General features: G+C 39.0%; 1 protein-coding gene across 1 annotated transcript in view; it reads right to left on the bottom strand.

Moving 5' to 3' along the window:
• Positions 1-16,935, bottom strand: part of OTOGL (otogelin like) — a 3,472,886-nt gene that overhangs the window by 1,803,467 nt on the left and 1,652,484 nt on the right. Inside the window, exon 28 of the mRNA XM_044088067.1 lies at positions 151-270. Within this exon, the coding sequence (XP_043944002.1) occupies positions 151-270 (120 nt within the window). The remainder of the gene's footprint in view (positions 1-150; positions 271-16,935) is intronic.

The following is a 16,935-nucleotide window of genomic DNA, read 5'->3' as shown; positions in this document are numbered from 1 at the left end:
CTATCTATATTCACATATTTAAAATCATGACATAGGCTTGTGGGTCAAATGATCTACCCTGCATTGTTTCAGTCATGGTAGCCACATCCTTGAGTTTGTGGTAATAAGAAAATAGTTGTATATATCAAACGGTAGTTTTCTTTTGCTTACCCATCCTGAAGTCCAGCTGTCTCCAAAGACTTGGGCATTTCTCACTTCCATATTGTTATATGTAGTCATATCATTTGAAGTATAATTGTCAAAATTTCCACACAATCCGGTCACTCTTCCCTACATATAAAGTAAAACAATATCATATTGTATCTATTTATGAAACTCTTGAAAGTCTGCAATCTAATAACAGGTTAGTAAAAGATCTCAACGGTTCAGTCCTTCATTTTGCCCTATGGTTACAAAGCAGTCAGTAGCAGAACACCTACACATCTTTAAAATAATTCAGCTGTATTACTGTTTTGTTTTGACAGTCCAAACAGAGCACAGCATAGTATACATGAAACAGACATTATTATTATTATTATTATTATTATTATTATTATTATTATTATTATTATTATTATTATTATTATTATTATTATTATTATTATTATTACATTTTAGGGTAGCACAGTGTTGCAGCAGAAAGCATTGTTGCCTCACAGCAAGAGGTTCTCTGGTTCAGTTCTCAGCTGGAGTGCCTTCTGTGCAGAGTCTTCATGTCATTATCATGTTTGTGTGGGTTTCCAGGTGCTCAGGTTTCCTCCCACATTTCAAAGACATCCAATAGGTGGATTGGACACTCTAAATTGGTCATAGGTGTGAGTGTGTGGTAGAGAAGAACAACCATGGCAGGGTTAGTAACCCAGCATTGTGATCTTTGGCTCTAGATGATTATCACTGAGGAAGTGACACCCCAACCTCATGTGTAAAAATTGAAAAAGGGGCTGTGGATGGATGGATTTTTTTAATTGTATATACCTAGGCAGGCCTCATGCCTTCACTTGGAAGAAACAATGACTCACATACAATGACTAGCAGAAATATGACCAAAATATCAGGGGAAACCCCAGTGTGCTGCAATGAAAACTGCCATGGAACTGTTAATGTCCAGTTGAGGAAAACATTAATTTAGGCAGGTGAGATGTCAGCTCAACCTCTTGTACACAGGGAAGAACCACAAATGTGCAGCAATTGCTTACACTCTGAATTCAAACATCTGGTGAAGGGAAAGAGGGTAAGGTAGAAGAAGTTAGGTTTAATAAGCCTGATACACATGACGAATATGACATTCAGAAGGGATGTGCCATTTAAGTTTTGTGCAGTGAGTGAAAAGGAGTTACTTACATAGGTGCAATGCTGGTAAGGTCTGAGACATTCTTCTGAGATGCTTGATAATAAAGAAACACTGAGAGTGGGTAATTAATATACTGTATCTGAGATGCAGTGGTGTAATGTTACCATATTAGACAAATTCAAAGCAGGGTACATGATATAATGATTGAGACACACTGATTTAGTGTCAGAATATTAAAGAGAGATATCAGAGACAGGGTACTTGGTACACAGTGTCTCAAACACACTGGTTTAGTGCTATCATGTCAGAGGGATTCAGAGACAGGGTACTTGATAGAGACTATCTGAGACACACTGGTTTAATGACAATATATTAAAGGGATTCAGTGTCACAGTACTAGGTGTATGGTGTATAAGTGAACTGAACCTATAAAACCCTGATCCATAAGAAGGATTCTTTGACAGGGATATTTACATGCATTTTTGTACAGAACAGCATAAAGTCTTCACAAACTATGCATAAGTTGAGTGGAAATGATGTATGGTGCAGTAGAATAAACAGGCACCTATATGATCCAAAGACATAAAGCCACAGAGTAAAATGCATTCTGTAATACTGTATAAATAGCTGTCGACATAGTGCTAAAATATGAGTCCTATATTGTAAAACATATGATATGGGTTGGGTGGGGGGTCAAGACACTGAAGAACCTGGCTGGAGAAGGAGGAGAGGGATAAGCTACTCCTGGATTGGAATGAGCTGCATATTTTCCAGAACAGAAACATCCTCTAAAAAAGCCTCCAGAACTGTATTCCATATACACGACAGGCTCTGTGATACAATATAAACAAGGAACACTTCTACTTCAGCTAAGGATTGTAGGTGTGAAGGAGCATGCACTTACCATGGGCTCTGTATTGTGAACATTGCACTGTGCTTGTTGATCAACCAAGCCAGGGTTATAGGGCTACCAAATAAACATCCTAACAGCAGACAAGTGTGAGATTACATCAAGGCAACACCAGCTTCCCAACCTAGATCACAGAATGTGAGGGCTCCTCTCAGAGTTCTCTCTCCCTGCAGGTGCTCCCATTCAGGGTTGGACAAACTTGACATGTTGGCAAGATGGGATGAGTCACCTGATACAATTGTTGCTCAGAGGTGTGCTAGGGACCTAACCAGACAAAAATGTAATTAAGTTGTTTGGTTAGCAATTATGTTTGTTCGAAATTAATACTAACAAAAAAAGAAAAACACTCTGCAAAAAAATTATCTTTAAAAAAAAATTATACAAATAGCAGCTACTCTAGAAAAGCTGGCTTAGCTGCTTGTTCAAGCTGGTTACACAGGAGTATGTAAGTGGTATGGTATAAAAAAAGAAGTGGAGCTTTAAAAGGAGAGAAGACATAAACATACCCCTCATATATACTAACATGAAGGCTGCCTATATGTAAATGCCAAAAAGCAACAGGGAAAAGGGTAATGCATGGAAAAGGCCCAGAAACCTTGGACAGGTGCACACTGATAAGCCTTCTACTCCAGACTTGTGTCATATGCAGCCTATGATGCTTATTTCACTGGGCACAAATGCTAATATAACAATGTATATACTGATCAGTGGTACAGTCTAAAAATTCTTACTGCAAGAGGCATCATTAGCCTTGCTAGTACATCTGCGTCCATTGTGCTGATCCATTTCTCTAAGGTGGCTAAGGTGGGAGATGTCTCTCTGAGGAGAAAAGTGTAGGAAAGTTTTTTTTGTCCATAAGAATTAATATTATTACTTATTTTATTTACTGTATTGTTGTTGTACCAAACTGCTGCTTATGAAGGCAGAAATATTTAAAATATGCTACAGTGTTGTAATATGTGGTATTTTCTTGTATTTTAGCATTCTTTTAATACTAACTTACTGTATACTTGTCAATGCCGATTGTTGGCTTGAAGTGCAGTGGCAATGAGAGATGGGGTAATAATCATGGGAATAGGAGGTGGTCTGAGAAGCAGCATCTTAAGCAGACTGCATTTGTTCTGTTAAATCCAATAAAGAAAATAAATAGCTAATTGTGAAAAAACAGGATGATGCTAAGCAACTGCTTCCGGAAGTCCTAGCAAACAATTCTACATTTGGTTATTCATACTATACTGAAGCTACTGACCATTTTTTCTTTATTCGTAAGAAACTGGTCTTGGGTTGACTCATATTCAGCAGTTTGCTACCACTTCTGATAGTGCTTGGGAAAGGAATGTAGTATTTTACTACATTTTCTTTTGAGTCCAGTAATTCCTTAGATAAAAACATTATTCTGAGCTAGCTTTTTTAATTCCCTAAATTGTTATTGCCAATCAACATGTGAAAGTGCACAGTGTTCAAAACAAAGTGACACTAACATTACTTCTCTTAGATTTACTATGACAATATAATTAGTTATTGCTTATTTCTTGAGCCAGTATGGCACTGCATCATATAAAGTGGGGTGGGCACTGTTTGTAGCTGAGACTGACAACAGCAACAAACAGAACACCAAATTATATTCTTTAGTCATATAATATAAAGTACAATATTCCTGCTGCCTATATTTAACTACTATTTTCTACTCTTGAGTGTTGGAGAACAATGCTTGAGGAAGTAACAAAACCATAATGTGGCATGCTGACTCTCTGTGATCATTCTTATACTGAAGCATTTTTGCATCAGTGGACCAAATGATAAAAGCGACAAACAAAAAAAAATGTGTGTGTGTGTGTGTGTGTGTGTGTGTGTGTGTGTGTGTGTATATATATATATATATATATATATATATAAATATATATATATATATATATATATATATATATATATATATATAAACAACAATATAGTGTATGTAGTTATTACTTTTGATGTCTTTAGTAAACAGATTATAAATATTAGTCAATCTTGAAGTTCTAAAAGGTATTATTTTGGAACAAATTGTCCCAAGTGTTGAGCATTTTGATATAAAAAAGAAGGTTGCTTCACAAGAAAACTGTTTTTATTTTGAAGTATGGTACACTAACCCCAGTGGTTTGAATGTGGAATGCAACTGGAGATTTTTAATATAATTATATATAATTATTTAATTGCTTAATTGTATAATATTATGTTTTATGAGTTTTATATAAGATGTTGAGCCATTTGATTGCTTGTACTCCTTGAAGGCAGTTGTTTGCTGAAGCCCTAGAGTCGTTTTCAATAAATTCAGTCTTTCACTGGCATTTTGTTGTATTATATGCTGTACCAAATTATTTCTGCAATCATATTAAATAAAGGGAATCTTTCATTTTAACTATACTTGGCTATTACTTCTCACTTGTGAGTATCAGAGAAGATGTCTTATAATTGTATTAAAACCACAATATTGTATTTTGCATTTCTATGACCACATTTTTCTGCTATGAAATGTTTTATAATAAATGAATTGCCATTCCAGAATATGTATTTTTCTATATAAAAACACTTTGCCAAATGATAGCTGCAGTCATGTAAAATAATGTGAAATGTTCTTATTGCCTATACCTGGTTGTCTTTTATCACTGTTAGGTATTATACTGGAACAGGTTTGTCAAGGCATCAGGACCATAAAGCTGTAAGTTGCTTTAATATGCTCACTGTTTTCAGAAGTATGTTTGTACAATAGACTTAATATAGCTTTAATAATTTCTACTTGCTGGTTGAATGAGTACAGAATTTAACTGTGCACAAACCAGAGTCATGAAGAGAATCTTCTTCTGCCACTAGCATTCACAAACATACAGTGTATCAAAGAAAATTTGCAATAATGTAAAAATAAAGTGGAGTACTTCACTTGCCCATATTTGTCTATTAGTTTGTACTATCACATATCAGGAAAAATACCTAGTCAAAGTATCAAGTCCATAATGCTGTGCCCTGTTTCAAATTATTATGTTTCATAAGAAGCAGACCTTTGTACTGTAGAATTAATACAGCCTCCACATTAGAAAATGTACATTTGATAACATCAGAACCATTATTCTGTGTGTTGCTTCCCCAGAGTTATCTTTAGAAGTGCACATTTGTGTAGTAGACATTTTACAACTTCTGTATGCACAAAAAATATTGAAAACATCAAGGCCATAATTCTGTATGCTTTATCACCATGATCATCTATTTTCCTGCAATAAAACATTTTTACCATTAAAAAAAATGACACGCAGACCAAGAATATTTGACATTTTACATCCACAAGCAAAGAGTACAGCAAATGATATTTTCAATCATATAAAATTAAAAGAAATATTCCCTCAACCTATTTCTAGCCTCCAATTACCTACCCAGCACAACAATGCACTCTCACTGGGTACCTCCAAAGCTCCACTGTACAATCCAGTCATCGCCTTTTGCAGGGTAGGCTGAAGACTCTTCAGAAAGTTGGTATAGCAGAAATCCTAGAAATGTGTAATTATGACCCTACAGAGAACTGAGAACCAGCTGCCAGGAATCATGAGTCTGTAGCCATGGCTGGGCATAATCCCTACTTGGAGGAGTGATGAGTGATGTGTAATATGTCAGCATGCCTGTCACTCCATCTTACACAACTTGCTGAACTGTGAAGTACCTGGTCTCTATCTGCAACAACAATTTCTCCAAATACCTCCCTAGCAATGTACAATTGGCTGCTGGCCAGCCCTGCCTATGATCAGACTCCATTTCTAAACTTGGGTTACCAGCATTAAAGACGGATGACTTGTCTTTGCACCATCTTTCTGGGCCAAAATCTCTTGTATTACTTTTCTATGTTATTTTGTATAAAACCCAGTATTATTTGAGGTATAGTATATCATAGAGTTAGTGGGTCTTGTTCTGTTATGTATAAGGAATTTAATTTAGAATTATTACACTTTGCTAAACTACTGTTCAGCCAGCTCCATAATACTATATATATACTCTCAGAATTGATGCAACAGCTTTTGCCCCAATAATAATTGTTACTGTTGTACATCACTTTTCTCAAAACTAACTCCAATCCATGCCTTTCAAGTGTGCATGAACTCACAGTCATGGGTTACTTTCTGTTGTGTACAATGAACTTAGTTTAGAATAATGTTTTGCTAAGATATAGTGGGCCATATTGAGCTCTACTGCAATTTTTGCCCAATGGACTGCTGTGGCAGTATTTTCCTTTGGGTTTATGCTGAAGTACAGCATACACTTTTAAGTACTAGATACAGATTGACAGTGGGTAAGAAAATGGCAGAGAGTATGCCTTCATTTTTTAACTGTAAGGCATGCTTTTCCCTCCTTATTATTCTTAACATTGTATGTATTTTAGCTCACTGGAATTCATATAGTAATGTTGTCCTACTGTCCTTATTTGTGGTAAATCATACTGGTCTCTTGTTCACTTGCATAATGGCCTATCACAGTAAATGACTGAAGCAACATGTTGCACTTGTGCATGTGTACAAGCCAACACAAAACAACTGCCGTCAGAATTGTTAAAGCTTTGATTCAAACTTCAACATAGAAAACCTAGTCTTAAGTCTAAGGTTTGAAACTATGACAGACTAGCAATGTGTGTGCGTGTGTGTGTGTGTGTGTGTGTGTGTGTGTGTGTGTGTGTGTGTGTGTATGTATGCATATGTTTGACAGCATCTGTTATTCTGTGTGCCTTTTTCTACCCTGTTCTGCTCCTAAGCATAGGAATTAAAAGGTGACAGAGCATACTTAAGCATGTGTATAATGACCAGCAGGACTGAGAGTTTGATGACTCATTTCAGAATGGTCAACTCTGCTTTCTGTCTTTCAAAAAATGTAATGCCATAAAAAGAATTCCCTAACATAAATAATGTCAAATCTTCAGAAAATATGCTTCTAGCTCTGATGTTACTAAGAGATTTGCTGTTCTGAATTGTTTGTAAGTTTCTTGGAGGCCATTGTTTGCTTGGGCTAAAGGAAAGTCTTTGTGTTCATCAGTGGCAGTGATAAACATTGAGCAGCCTGCCTGCCCCTGTAGGAGTGGTTACTGCCTTGAAACTGTAGTTTTATTGGCCATTTTGGGTCAGTTCCTAACTCCTTGATCTCCCTCTCTTAAAACCCTCTTTTGCACGGTTTTGCATGTTTTTGCACATAGCGCAACATCGGGCGGCGCCGCCTAATTGGGTTTAAACTATTCCTGGCTCCACAAAGTCTGCTCTTCACTTTTTCCCTTAGAACTGCTCTATCTCTCAAATTAAACACCATATTCTCATTCTAAGGCCCCTCACTGGTCCAAATAAGTAATTTTACAAGTTAGCACTAATAAACCATAAGCACTACTTACTCTTATACTCTCTACAATTACCTTGTCCCCTATTGGTCCATTTTAATCAGTTCCCTATATTACTCTAGCATGTTCAAAGGTCAGTCAATGGTTTCCTCTCCAGTCCAGCTGGTGAATCTGGGAATTTTGAGGCAATGTTACAACTGTCTCATGTACACGGACAACTCTCTCCTCCTCCAAACAGGTTCAAATATATGTGAGAGATGCAACCATATAGCCAAACTGGAGGCTGAGCTCTCTCATCTCAAAACTGGTGTAACCAGTCAAGAGGAAACGGTAACCTCACACAACACAATTCCAGTATCACATAGTCCCACCACAACAGCGAACCAAACACATAAAAACACAAAAACATACTCGGAGGCTCTAAATAAAAATCTACCTAAGCAACAGAGACCTCCAAAGCAGACATCCAAGCAAACGCTACCCCAAAACAAAACACGTACAACACATAGCACAGAAAGTCAGTCTGTCAAGCAGTCATAGCCCTTAAGGCTGAATAACACACCTGATACTCTTGTAATAGGTGACTTTATTGTCAGACACACTGACGTCCTGCTCACCAGGCTGAATAAAGAGAAGGTCACAGTGAGCTGCCTGTCGGGCGCTAGGATCCGCCACATAAAGCAAGCACTCAGGTCACTCCAAAGCAAATACAAATATGACTCAGTCATTGTACATGCTGGCGTGAATGACCAGAGACGTACCTCCCTCGACTACAAGAAAAGAGACATAGAGGAGCTCTCTGATCATGTAGCCCAGGCTGGTATGACCCTGACCTTGAGCAGCATCTTACCCTCACCTAGAATGATGCCACAGTATAAAGACAAAATGGTCGATTTTAACAATTGGCTAAAATTTTGGTGTCATTCAAAGGGGATCCAGTGCCTGTCAGCCTGGGATGACATGCTCGACAAGCCACATTGCTTCGCTAGGGACGGCTTGCACCTGTCAACCCTGGGCTTTCGGATATTGGCAAAGGCTCTTGCCACCCCCATAGTGCCTTTTTTAGGCAAGGCTCAAAAGTCAAACCCACCTCCATGGACAGCACAAGGAACAAGAAACTAAGGGTAATGCTGCTAAATGCCAGAAGTCTTAACCTCAAGATGCATGCACTCAAAGCTCTCCTCAGTATGGAGAACATCGATATCTGTGCAGTGACAGAAACCTGGTTCAAGGCTCCAGAGAGCACCCCAGCACTACCAGGTTATACCTCATATCATGCTTTTCGGCCCCAAAACCCGGACCGAACCACAAAAGGAGGGGGAGTTTCCATATTCATCAAGGATATCCACACCTCCAGGTTAATGGCATTGCACGAAGTATCGGAGACCATCCATGTGCAATTGACAGTGGGCAAGACTGCTTTTCAGTTTATAGCATCCTACAGACCACCCTCTCAAAGTCAGGAATCCCACTCGGCTTACCTGAAAACAATGGAGAACATGAAGATCTCTCCGAACACCATTATATTGGGCGACTTCAACTACCCAAACATAGACTGGGAGCATTACTCAAGCCCCAGCACCTTAGCCCAAAGGTTCCTGGAATTTATAAACTCAAATGCTATGGAACAACTAGTCACCACTCCCACAAGAGGGGCTAACATACTAGACCTGATCATTACCAACATGGGGACTCTATGCTCCATACCAGAAGTATATCCCTCATTGGTAAGATCAGACCATAAATTAATTTCACTGGATATCCACATCCCGACCCCTCCCCCAGCCCAGAAAACCACAGCAAAAAACTTCTCAAAAGCGAACTTCACACTTCTCAAAACTGAAGTGGAATCCTTCCAGTTCCAAGTAGTGGATTCAAAGCAGAACTTTACTATAAACAGCCTCCACATTAGAAAATGTACATTTGATAACATCAGAACCATTATTCTGTGTGTTGCTTCCCCAGAGTTATCTTTAGAAGTGCACATTTGTGTAGTAGAGGTTTTACAACTTCTGTATGCACAAAAAATATTGAAAACATCAAGGCCATAATGCTGTATGCTTTATCACCATGATCATCTATTTTCCTGCAATAAAACATTTTTACCATTAAAAAACATGACATGCAGACCAAGAATATTTGACATTTTACATCCACAAGCAAAGAGTACAGCAAATGATATTTTCAATCATATAAAATTAAAAGAAATATTCCCTCAACCTATTTCTAGCCTCCAATTACCTACCCAGCACACCAACGCACTCTCACTGGGTACCTCCAAAGCTCCACTGTACAATCCAGTCATCTCCTTTTGCAGGGTAGGCTGAAGACTCTTCAGAAAGTTGGTATAGCAGAAATCCTAGAACTGTGTAATTATGATCCTACAGAGAACTGAGAACCAGCTGCCAGGAATCATGACTCTGTAGCCATGGCTGGGCATAATCCCTACTTGGAGGAGTGATGAGTGATGTGTAATATGTCAGCATGCCTGTCACTCCATCTTACACAACTTGCTGAACTGTGAGGTACCTGGTCTCTATCTGAGAGAACAATTTCATCAAATACCTCCCTAGCAATGTACAATTGGCTGCTGGCCAGCCCTGCCTATGATCAGACTCCATTTCTAAACTTGGGTTACCAGCATTAAAGACGGACGACTTGTCTTTGCACCATCTTTCTGGCCCAAAATCTCTTGTATTACTTTTCTGTGTTATTTTGTATAAAACCCAGTATTATTTGAGGTATAGTATATCATAGAGTTAGTGGGTCTTGTTCTGTTATGTATAAGGAATTTAATTTAGAATTATTACACTTTGCTAAACTACTGTACAGCCAACTCCATAATACTATATATTTACTCTCAGAATTGATGCAATAGCTTTTGCCCCAATAATAATTGTTACTGTTGTACATCACTTTTCTCAAAACTAACTACAATCCATGCCTTTCAAGTGTGCATGAACTCGGATTCATGGGTTACTTTCTGTTGTGTACAATGAACTTAGTTTAGAATAATGTTTTGCTAAGATATAGTGGGCCCTATTGAGCTCTACTGTAATTTTTGCCCAATGGCTGCTGTAGCAGTATTTTCCTTTGGGTTTATGCTGAAGTACAGAAAACACTTTTAAGTACTAGATACAGATTGACAGTGGGTAAGAAAATGGCAGAGAGTATAACTTCACTTTCTAACTGCAAGGCATGCTTTCTCCTCCTTATTATTCTTAACATCGTATGTATTTAAGCTCACTGTAATTCATATAGTAATGCTGTCCTACTGCCCTTATTTGTGGTAAATCATACTGGTCTCTTGTTCAATTGCATAATAGCCTATCACAGTAAATGACTGAAGCAACATGTTGCACTTGTGCATGTGTACAAGCCAACACAAAACAACTACCGTCAGAATTGTTAAAGCTTTGATTCCAACTTCAACATAGAAAACCTAGTCTTAAGTCTAAGGTTTGAAACTATGAAAGACTAGCAATGTGTGTGTGTGCGTGTGTGTGTGTGTGTGTGTGTGTGTGTGTGTGTGTGTGTGTGTGTGTATGCATATGTTTGACAGCATCTGTTATTCTGCTTTTCTACCCTGTTCTGCTCCTAAGCATAGGAATTAAAAGGTGACAGAGCATACTTAAGCATGTGTATAATGACCAGCAGGACTGAGAGTTTGATGACTCATTTCAGAATTGTCAACTCTGCTTTCCGTCTTTCAAAAAATGTAATGCCATAAAAAAAATTCCCTAACATAAATAATGTCAAATCTTCAGAAAATATGCTTCTAGCTCTGATGTTACTAAGAAATCAAACACTTTAAGATAATACATTTTGAACTGTTATAGCAAAAAACAAACTAGATTAAAAATTGTTTATTTTGAGAACTGCTGTAAAAGTTAATATGAATTGTATCTTGGCAAGAGAAACTTTTCTTCCACAAAAGCCTGTATATATACATCTGGGTCAATATTAGTACATCTATGAAACAATTATCAGTGCACAATACATTGCACTCAGACCAAAAACAAATATACAGTCAAGCAGTGTTTCCTGGTCCAAACTCCCCTTGTACCCCCATACCTCTGAACCTCCAAACTAACTAAGATCAATATTTTACAGCCTCACTTGTTTTGTTATCTGATCTTGTTCAATAACACAGTCTGGCTATAACAAAGCATCCACCCATTAATACATTAGAAAAAAGTCAGCTGTTTTGCATATTGAAATTTCCATGTACCCCACACTCTTAACTCTGAGACTGCATAACACTGGGAAAAGAAGAAATTCCCTCACTCCCACTGTTAACAGATTTTAATATGTAACACAGTGCGGTTACAATGAATTAGGTATTCAGTGTAACACACCTGCTAGACTAAATGACCCCCATATATCTGTATCTATAGATATCTGACAGGTGTGTGTTTATATGTGTGTGTGTGTGTGTGTGTGTGTGTGTGTGTGTGTGTGTGTGTGTGTGTGTGTGTGTGTGTGTATATCTATCTGCCTATATATACATACATACATACACACATACTCTCTCACACACACAGAAGTACAGAGTGGTGACAGATTGATGACATTGGTAGGATGGTTTCATAAATGTTTAATAATGCAGGTAATATGGTGCTAAAACATGAACACACTTTGCTTCAGACAAGTTTTATGCCCATTGTTAGGATAAATAAATAATTAATTTAATTAGTTAACTGATTAATTAATTAATTAATTAATATGTATGACGGTAATATTATTATCATGCACACATACGCAAATATATATGGGGATGCACAAGCCAGTGCATTTCTTTGTGCCGGTCCCAAGCCTGGATAAATGGGGAGGGTTGCGTCAGGAAGGGCATACAGCATAAAACTTCACCAAATCATCCATGTGGGCAGCAGTAAATATTTACATACCGGATCAGTCGAGGACCAGGTTAACAAGGACCACCACCAGTACTGTTAGCCAACAGGGTGCTGGTGGAAATTGGGCTATTGTTGGCCAAAGGAGGAGAAGAGGAGGAAGGCATGGCCAAAGGCAGGAAGAGAGGAGAAAGGCTAGGACTGTGGTAGTGAGGGGTGGAACTTTGAATGTTGGCAGTATGACTGGTATGGGGAGAAACTAGCCAATATGATGGACAGAAGGAAGGTTGGTATACTGTGTGTACAAGAGACCAGATGGACGGGGAGTAAGGCTAGGTGTATCGGAGGTGGGTTCAAATTGTTTTATCATGGAGTGGATGGGAGGATAAATGGCGTAGGAGTTATCCTGAAGGAACAGTATGCTAAGAGTGTTTTGGAGGTGAAAAGAGTGTCGGATAGAGTGATGTTTATGAAGCTGGAAATTGATGGAGTAATGATGAATGTTGTTAGTGCATATGCTCTACAAGTTGGATGTGCGATGGATGAGAAAGAAAAATTTTGGAGTGAGTTGGATGAAGTGGTGATGACTGCACCCAAGGGTGAGAGAGTGGTGATTGGAACAGATTTCATTGGGCATGTTGGTGAAGGGAATAGAGGGGATGAGGAAGTGATGGGAAGGTATGGTGTTAAGAAAAGGAATGCAGAAGGTCAGATGGCAGTGGATTTTGCGAAAAGGATGGACATGCCTGTGGTGAATACGTATTTTAACAAGATGGAAGAGCATAGGGTGACATACAAGAGTGGAGGAAGCTGCACACAGGGGGATTATATTTTATGTAGGAGGGCCAGTTTGAAGGAGATTGGAGACTGTAAAGTGGTGACCAGGGAAAGTGTAGTTAGGCAGCATAGGATGGTGGTTTGTAGGATGACGTTGGTGATCAAGAAGAGGAAGAGGAGTGTGAGGGCAGCACCAAGAATCAAATGGTGGAAACTGAAAAAGGGTAATTGTGAGGTGGAGTTCAGGGAAGAGTTAAGACAGTCACTGGGTGGCAGTGAAAAGTACCAAACAGATGGGTAACTACAGCAGAGCTAGTAAGGGAGACAGCTAGAAAGGTGCTTGGTATGACATGTGAGCAGAGGAAGGTCAACAAGGAGACACGGTGGTGGAATTAGGAAGTACAGGAGATTATACAGAGAAAGAGGTTGGCAAAGAAGAAGTGGGATTGTCAGAGAGATGAAGAAAGTAGACAGGAGTATAAGGAGATGAGGTGCATGCCACAGAAAGTGAGAGGTGGCGAAGGCTAAGGATAAGGCATATGAAGAGTTGTATGAAAGGTTGGACACTAAGGAGGGAGAAAAGGACCTGTACTGATTGGCTAGACAGAGGGACCAAGCTAGGAAAGATGTGCAGCAGGTAAAGGTGATAAAGGATAATGAGGGAAACATACTCACAAGCAAGGAGAGTGTGTTGAGCAGATGGAAATAGTACTTTGAGGGGTTAATGAATAAAGAGACTGAGAGGGAGAGAAGGTTGGATGATGTAGGGATAGTGAATCATGAAGTGCAATGGATTAGCAAGGAGGAAGTAAGGATAGCTATGAAGAGGATGAAGAATGGAAAGGCTGTTGGCCCAGATGACATACCTGTGGAAGCATGGAGGTGTTTAGGTGAAATGGCAGTGGAGTTTCTAACCAGATTGTTTAATGAAATCTTGGAAAGTGAGAGGATGCCTGAGGAATGGAGAAAAAGTGTTTTGGTATCGATTTTTAAGAATAAGGGTGATGTGCAGAGCTGTAATAACTACAGAAGGAATAAATTGACCAGTCACAGCATGAAGTTATGGGAAAGAGTAGTGGAAGCTAGGTTAAGAAGGGATGTGATGATTAGTGATCAGCAGTATGGTTTCATGCTGGGAAAGAGCACTACAGATCTGATGGTTGCTCTGAGAGTGTTGATGGAGAAGTACAGAGAAGGTCAGAAGGAGTTTCATTGTGTTTTTGTAGACTTAGAGAAAGCATATGACAGGGTGCCAGGAGTTGTGGTATTGTGTGAGGAAGTCGGGAGTGTCAGAGAAGTATGTAAGAGTGGTACAGGATATGTATGAGGGTAATGTGACAGCGGTGAGGTCTGTGGTGGGAGTGACGGATGCATTTAAGGTGGAGGTAGGATTACATCAAGGATCAGCTCCGAGCCCTTTCTTATTTGCAATGGTGATGGACAGGTTGACAGACAAGATTAGACAGGAGTCCCCGTGGACTATGATGTTTGCAGATGACATTGTGATCTGTAGTGAGAGTAGGGAAAAGGTGGAGGAGACGCTGGAGAGATGGAGATATGCTCTAGAGAGAAGAGGAGTGAAGGTCAGCAGGACTAAGACAGAATATATGTGTGTGAATGAGAGGGAGGATAGAGGAATGTTGAGGATGCAAGGAGTAGAGGTGGCGAAGGTGGATGAGTTTAAATACTTGGGGTCAATAGTTCAGAGTAATGGTGAGTGTAGAAGAGAGGTGAAAAAGAGAGTACAGGCAAGATGGAGTGGTTGGAGAAGAGTGTCAGGAGTGATTTGTGACAGACGAGTACCAGTAAGAGTGAAAGGGAAGGTCTACAAGAGGGTAGTGAGACCAGCTATGTTATATGGGTTGGAGACAGTGGCATTGACAAAAAGGCAGGAGTTAGAGCTGGATGTGGCAGAGTTAAAGATGTTAAGATTTGCACTGGGTGTGATGAGGGTGGACAGGATTAAGGATAACTATATTAGAGGGTCATCTCAGGTTGGAAGGTTTGGAGACAAAGCCAGAGAGGCAAGATTACGTTGGTTTGGACATGTGCTGAGGAGGGATGCTGAGTATATTGGGAAAAAGATGCTAAGGATGAAGCTACCAGGTAACACGAAAAGAGGAAGGCCTAAGATAAGGTTTATGGATGTGGTGAGAGAGAACATGCAGGTGGTTGGTGTGACAGAGCAAGATGCAGAGGACAGGAAGAAGTGGAAACAAATGATTCACAAGACAACGATGATATATATATATATATATATATATATATATATATATATATATATATATATATATATATATGAATGTATATATAAACAGTTCCTTGTAAATGAGGTGAAATAGTTTTCTTGCTTCCCATCCTAAAGGAGAAAACACAAAATCACAGGAGAAAAGTACTTTGTGAATATCAAAGGTGCTGGCTGACCCTCCTTAAATCATGAAAAAAGAACAACAGACTATAACCAATCTCAGTTGAGACTTCAAAGTAACTTAAGACTTGCTTAGAAAATGATAGTTCTATACTGAAAAATAAATGTAATAGGTGATCACTTTTACCCTTAGCAAAGCTCTATCCAATCTAATGGAGTTCTGTTAAGGTTGAAAGCGCTCACCCAAGTACTTGATTACTTTGAAGTCTCAAATGAGATTGGCTCCAGTTTGTGGCTCTTTTTTTTCCTAATATTCACTCACTCAAGCTTAAAACACCTTTTTTGTATACTTCCAGTTCTCACTCGTACCTCCTTATGGTGTTCAAAACTTTTTTGGATCTGTTTTCTTAAGTAACTTACCAGCTAGTAATAAGCAGTATTAGAAAGGGCAAGGAGCTATTAACCAAATGCCACAATTGTTAGTCTAGAATGTCCTGTAGTAGAAAAAATGTTGTCATTTATTATTCATATTTTCATATTTATGTTCATATTTTCATAACTAAGATACCTACATTTTACTGACATATATGGTATGGTGGACAGTAGTCTCTCCTTTGATAGTCACATTGCCAAAGTAGTCAGGAAGTCCTTCTGCGTGGCACACCTCATCATAAAAGGGTTGTCATCCAGGAAAAAAAAGGTCATTGTTCCCCTCTAGTCGACACTTATTGGACCCATTATAGAGTACAACGCCCCTTTTGGAATGTACCTCACAAGACATCTGCAGCAGCTAGAAAGGTCACAGAAGTACCTCACAAAGAAGATTACTGGCCTCAAACAAATGCCCTACACTGACTGCCTCAAAAAATTCCAACTTTACTCTGTAGCATATTGCCTACTCCGAGGTGATCTCTGCCTAATATATAAAGCTATGTCAAACCCAGAGCTGTTGGACATGCTATACCTAAAGAAATCCCAATCCCTCCGAGCTACAGACTCTAGGGACCTAAACCTTGTCACCACAATAAACAGGACATGCTGGAGGGATAGATTCCTGTCCCAGAGACTTCCCATACTCTGGAACAGGTTTGCCATCTATGTCAAGTAAAGTTTTTCATTAGCACCCTTCAAGAAAAATCTTGATGAGTGGATGGGAAATAGGAAATACACCCCGGGGATCCCTTCTGTGTCTCTGCTAGACAGTGGCACAGGAAATTAACTTTCTTGGGTGCCGTAAGCCAGGGAACCTTGTTGGCCACCCTTACGTAGGACCTTGGGCTGATAGCCTAGTACCTACCTATGAACCTATGAACCTATGAAACACCAATGTGGGAGACATGTCAATTCACTGAGAATGCTGGCTTATATCTCACTATACTGGAAGTTGTTAGCAATTATAAGTAATATTTCCATATGGAC

The sequence above is a fragment of the Protopterus annectens genome, chromosome 11.part0 (genome assembly GCF_019279795.1).
Source record: "Protopterus annectens isolate FY-2018-M chromosome 11.part0, PAN1.0, whole genome shotgun sequence".
Classification (NCBI taxonomy): domain Eukaryota; kingdom Metazoa; phylum Chordata; order Ceratodontiformes; family Protopteridae; genus Protopterus; species Protopterus annectens.
Note: the sequence above shows the minus strand (reverse complement) of the source record. Positions and strands in the feature narration are given on the sequence as shown.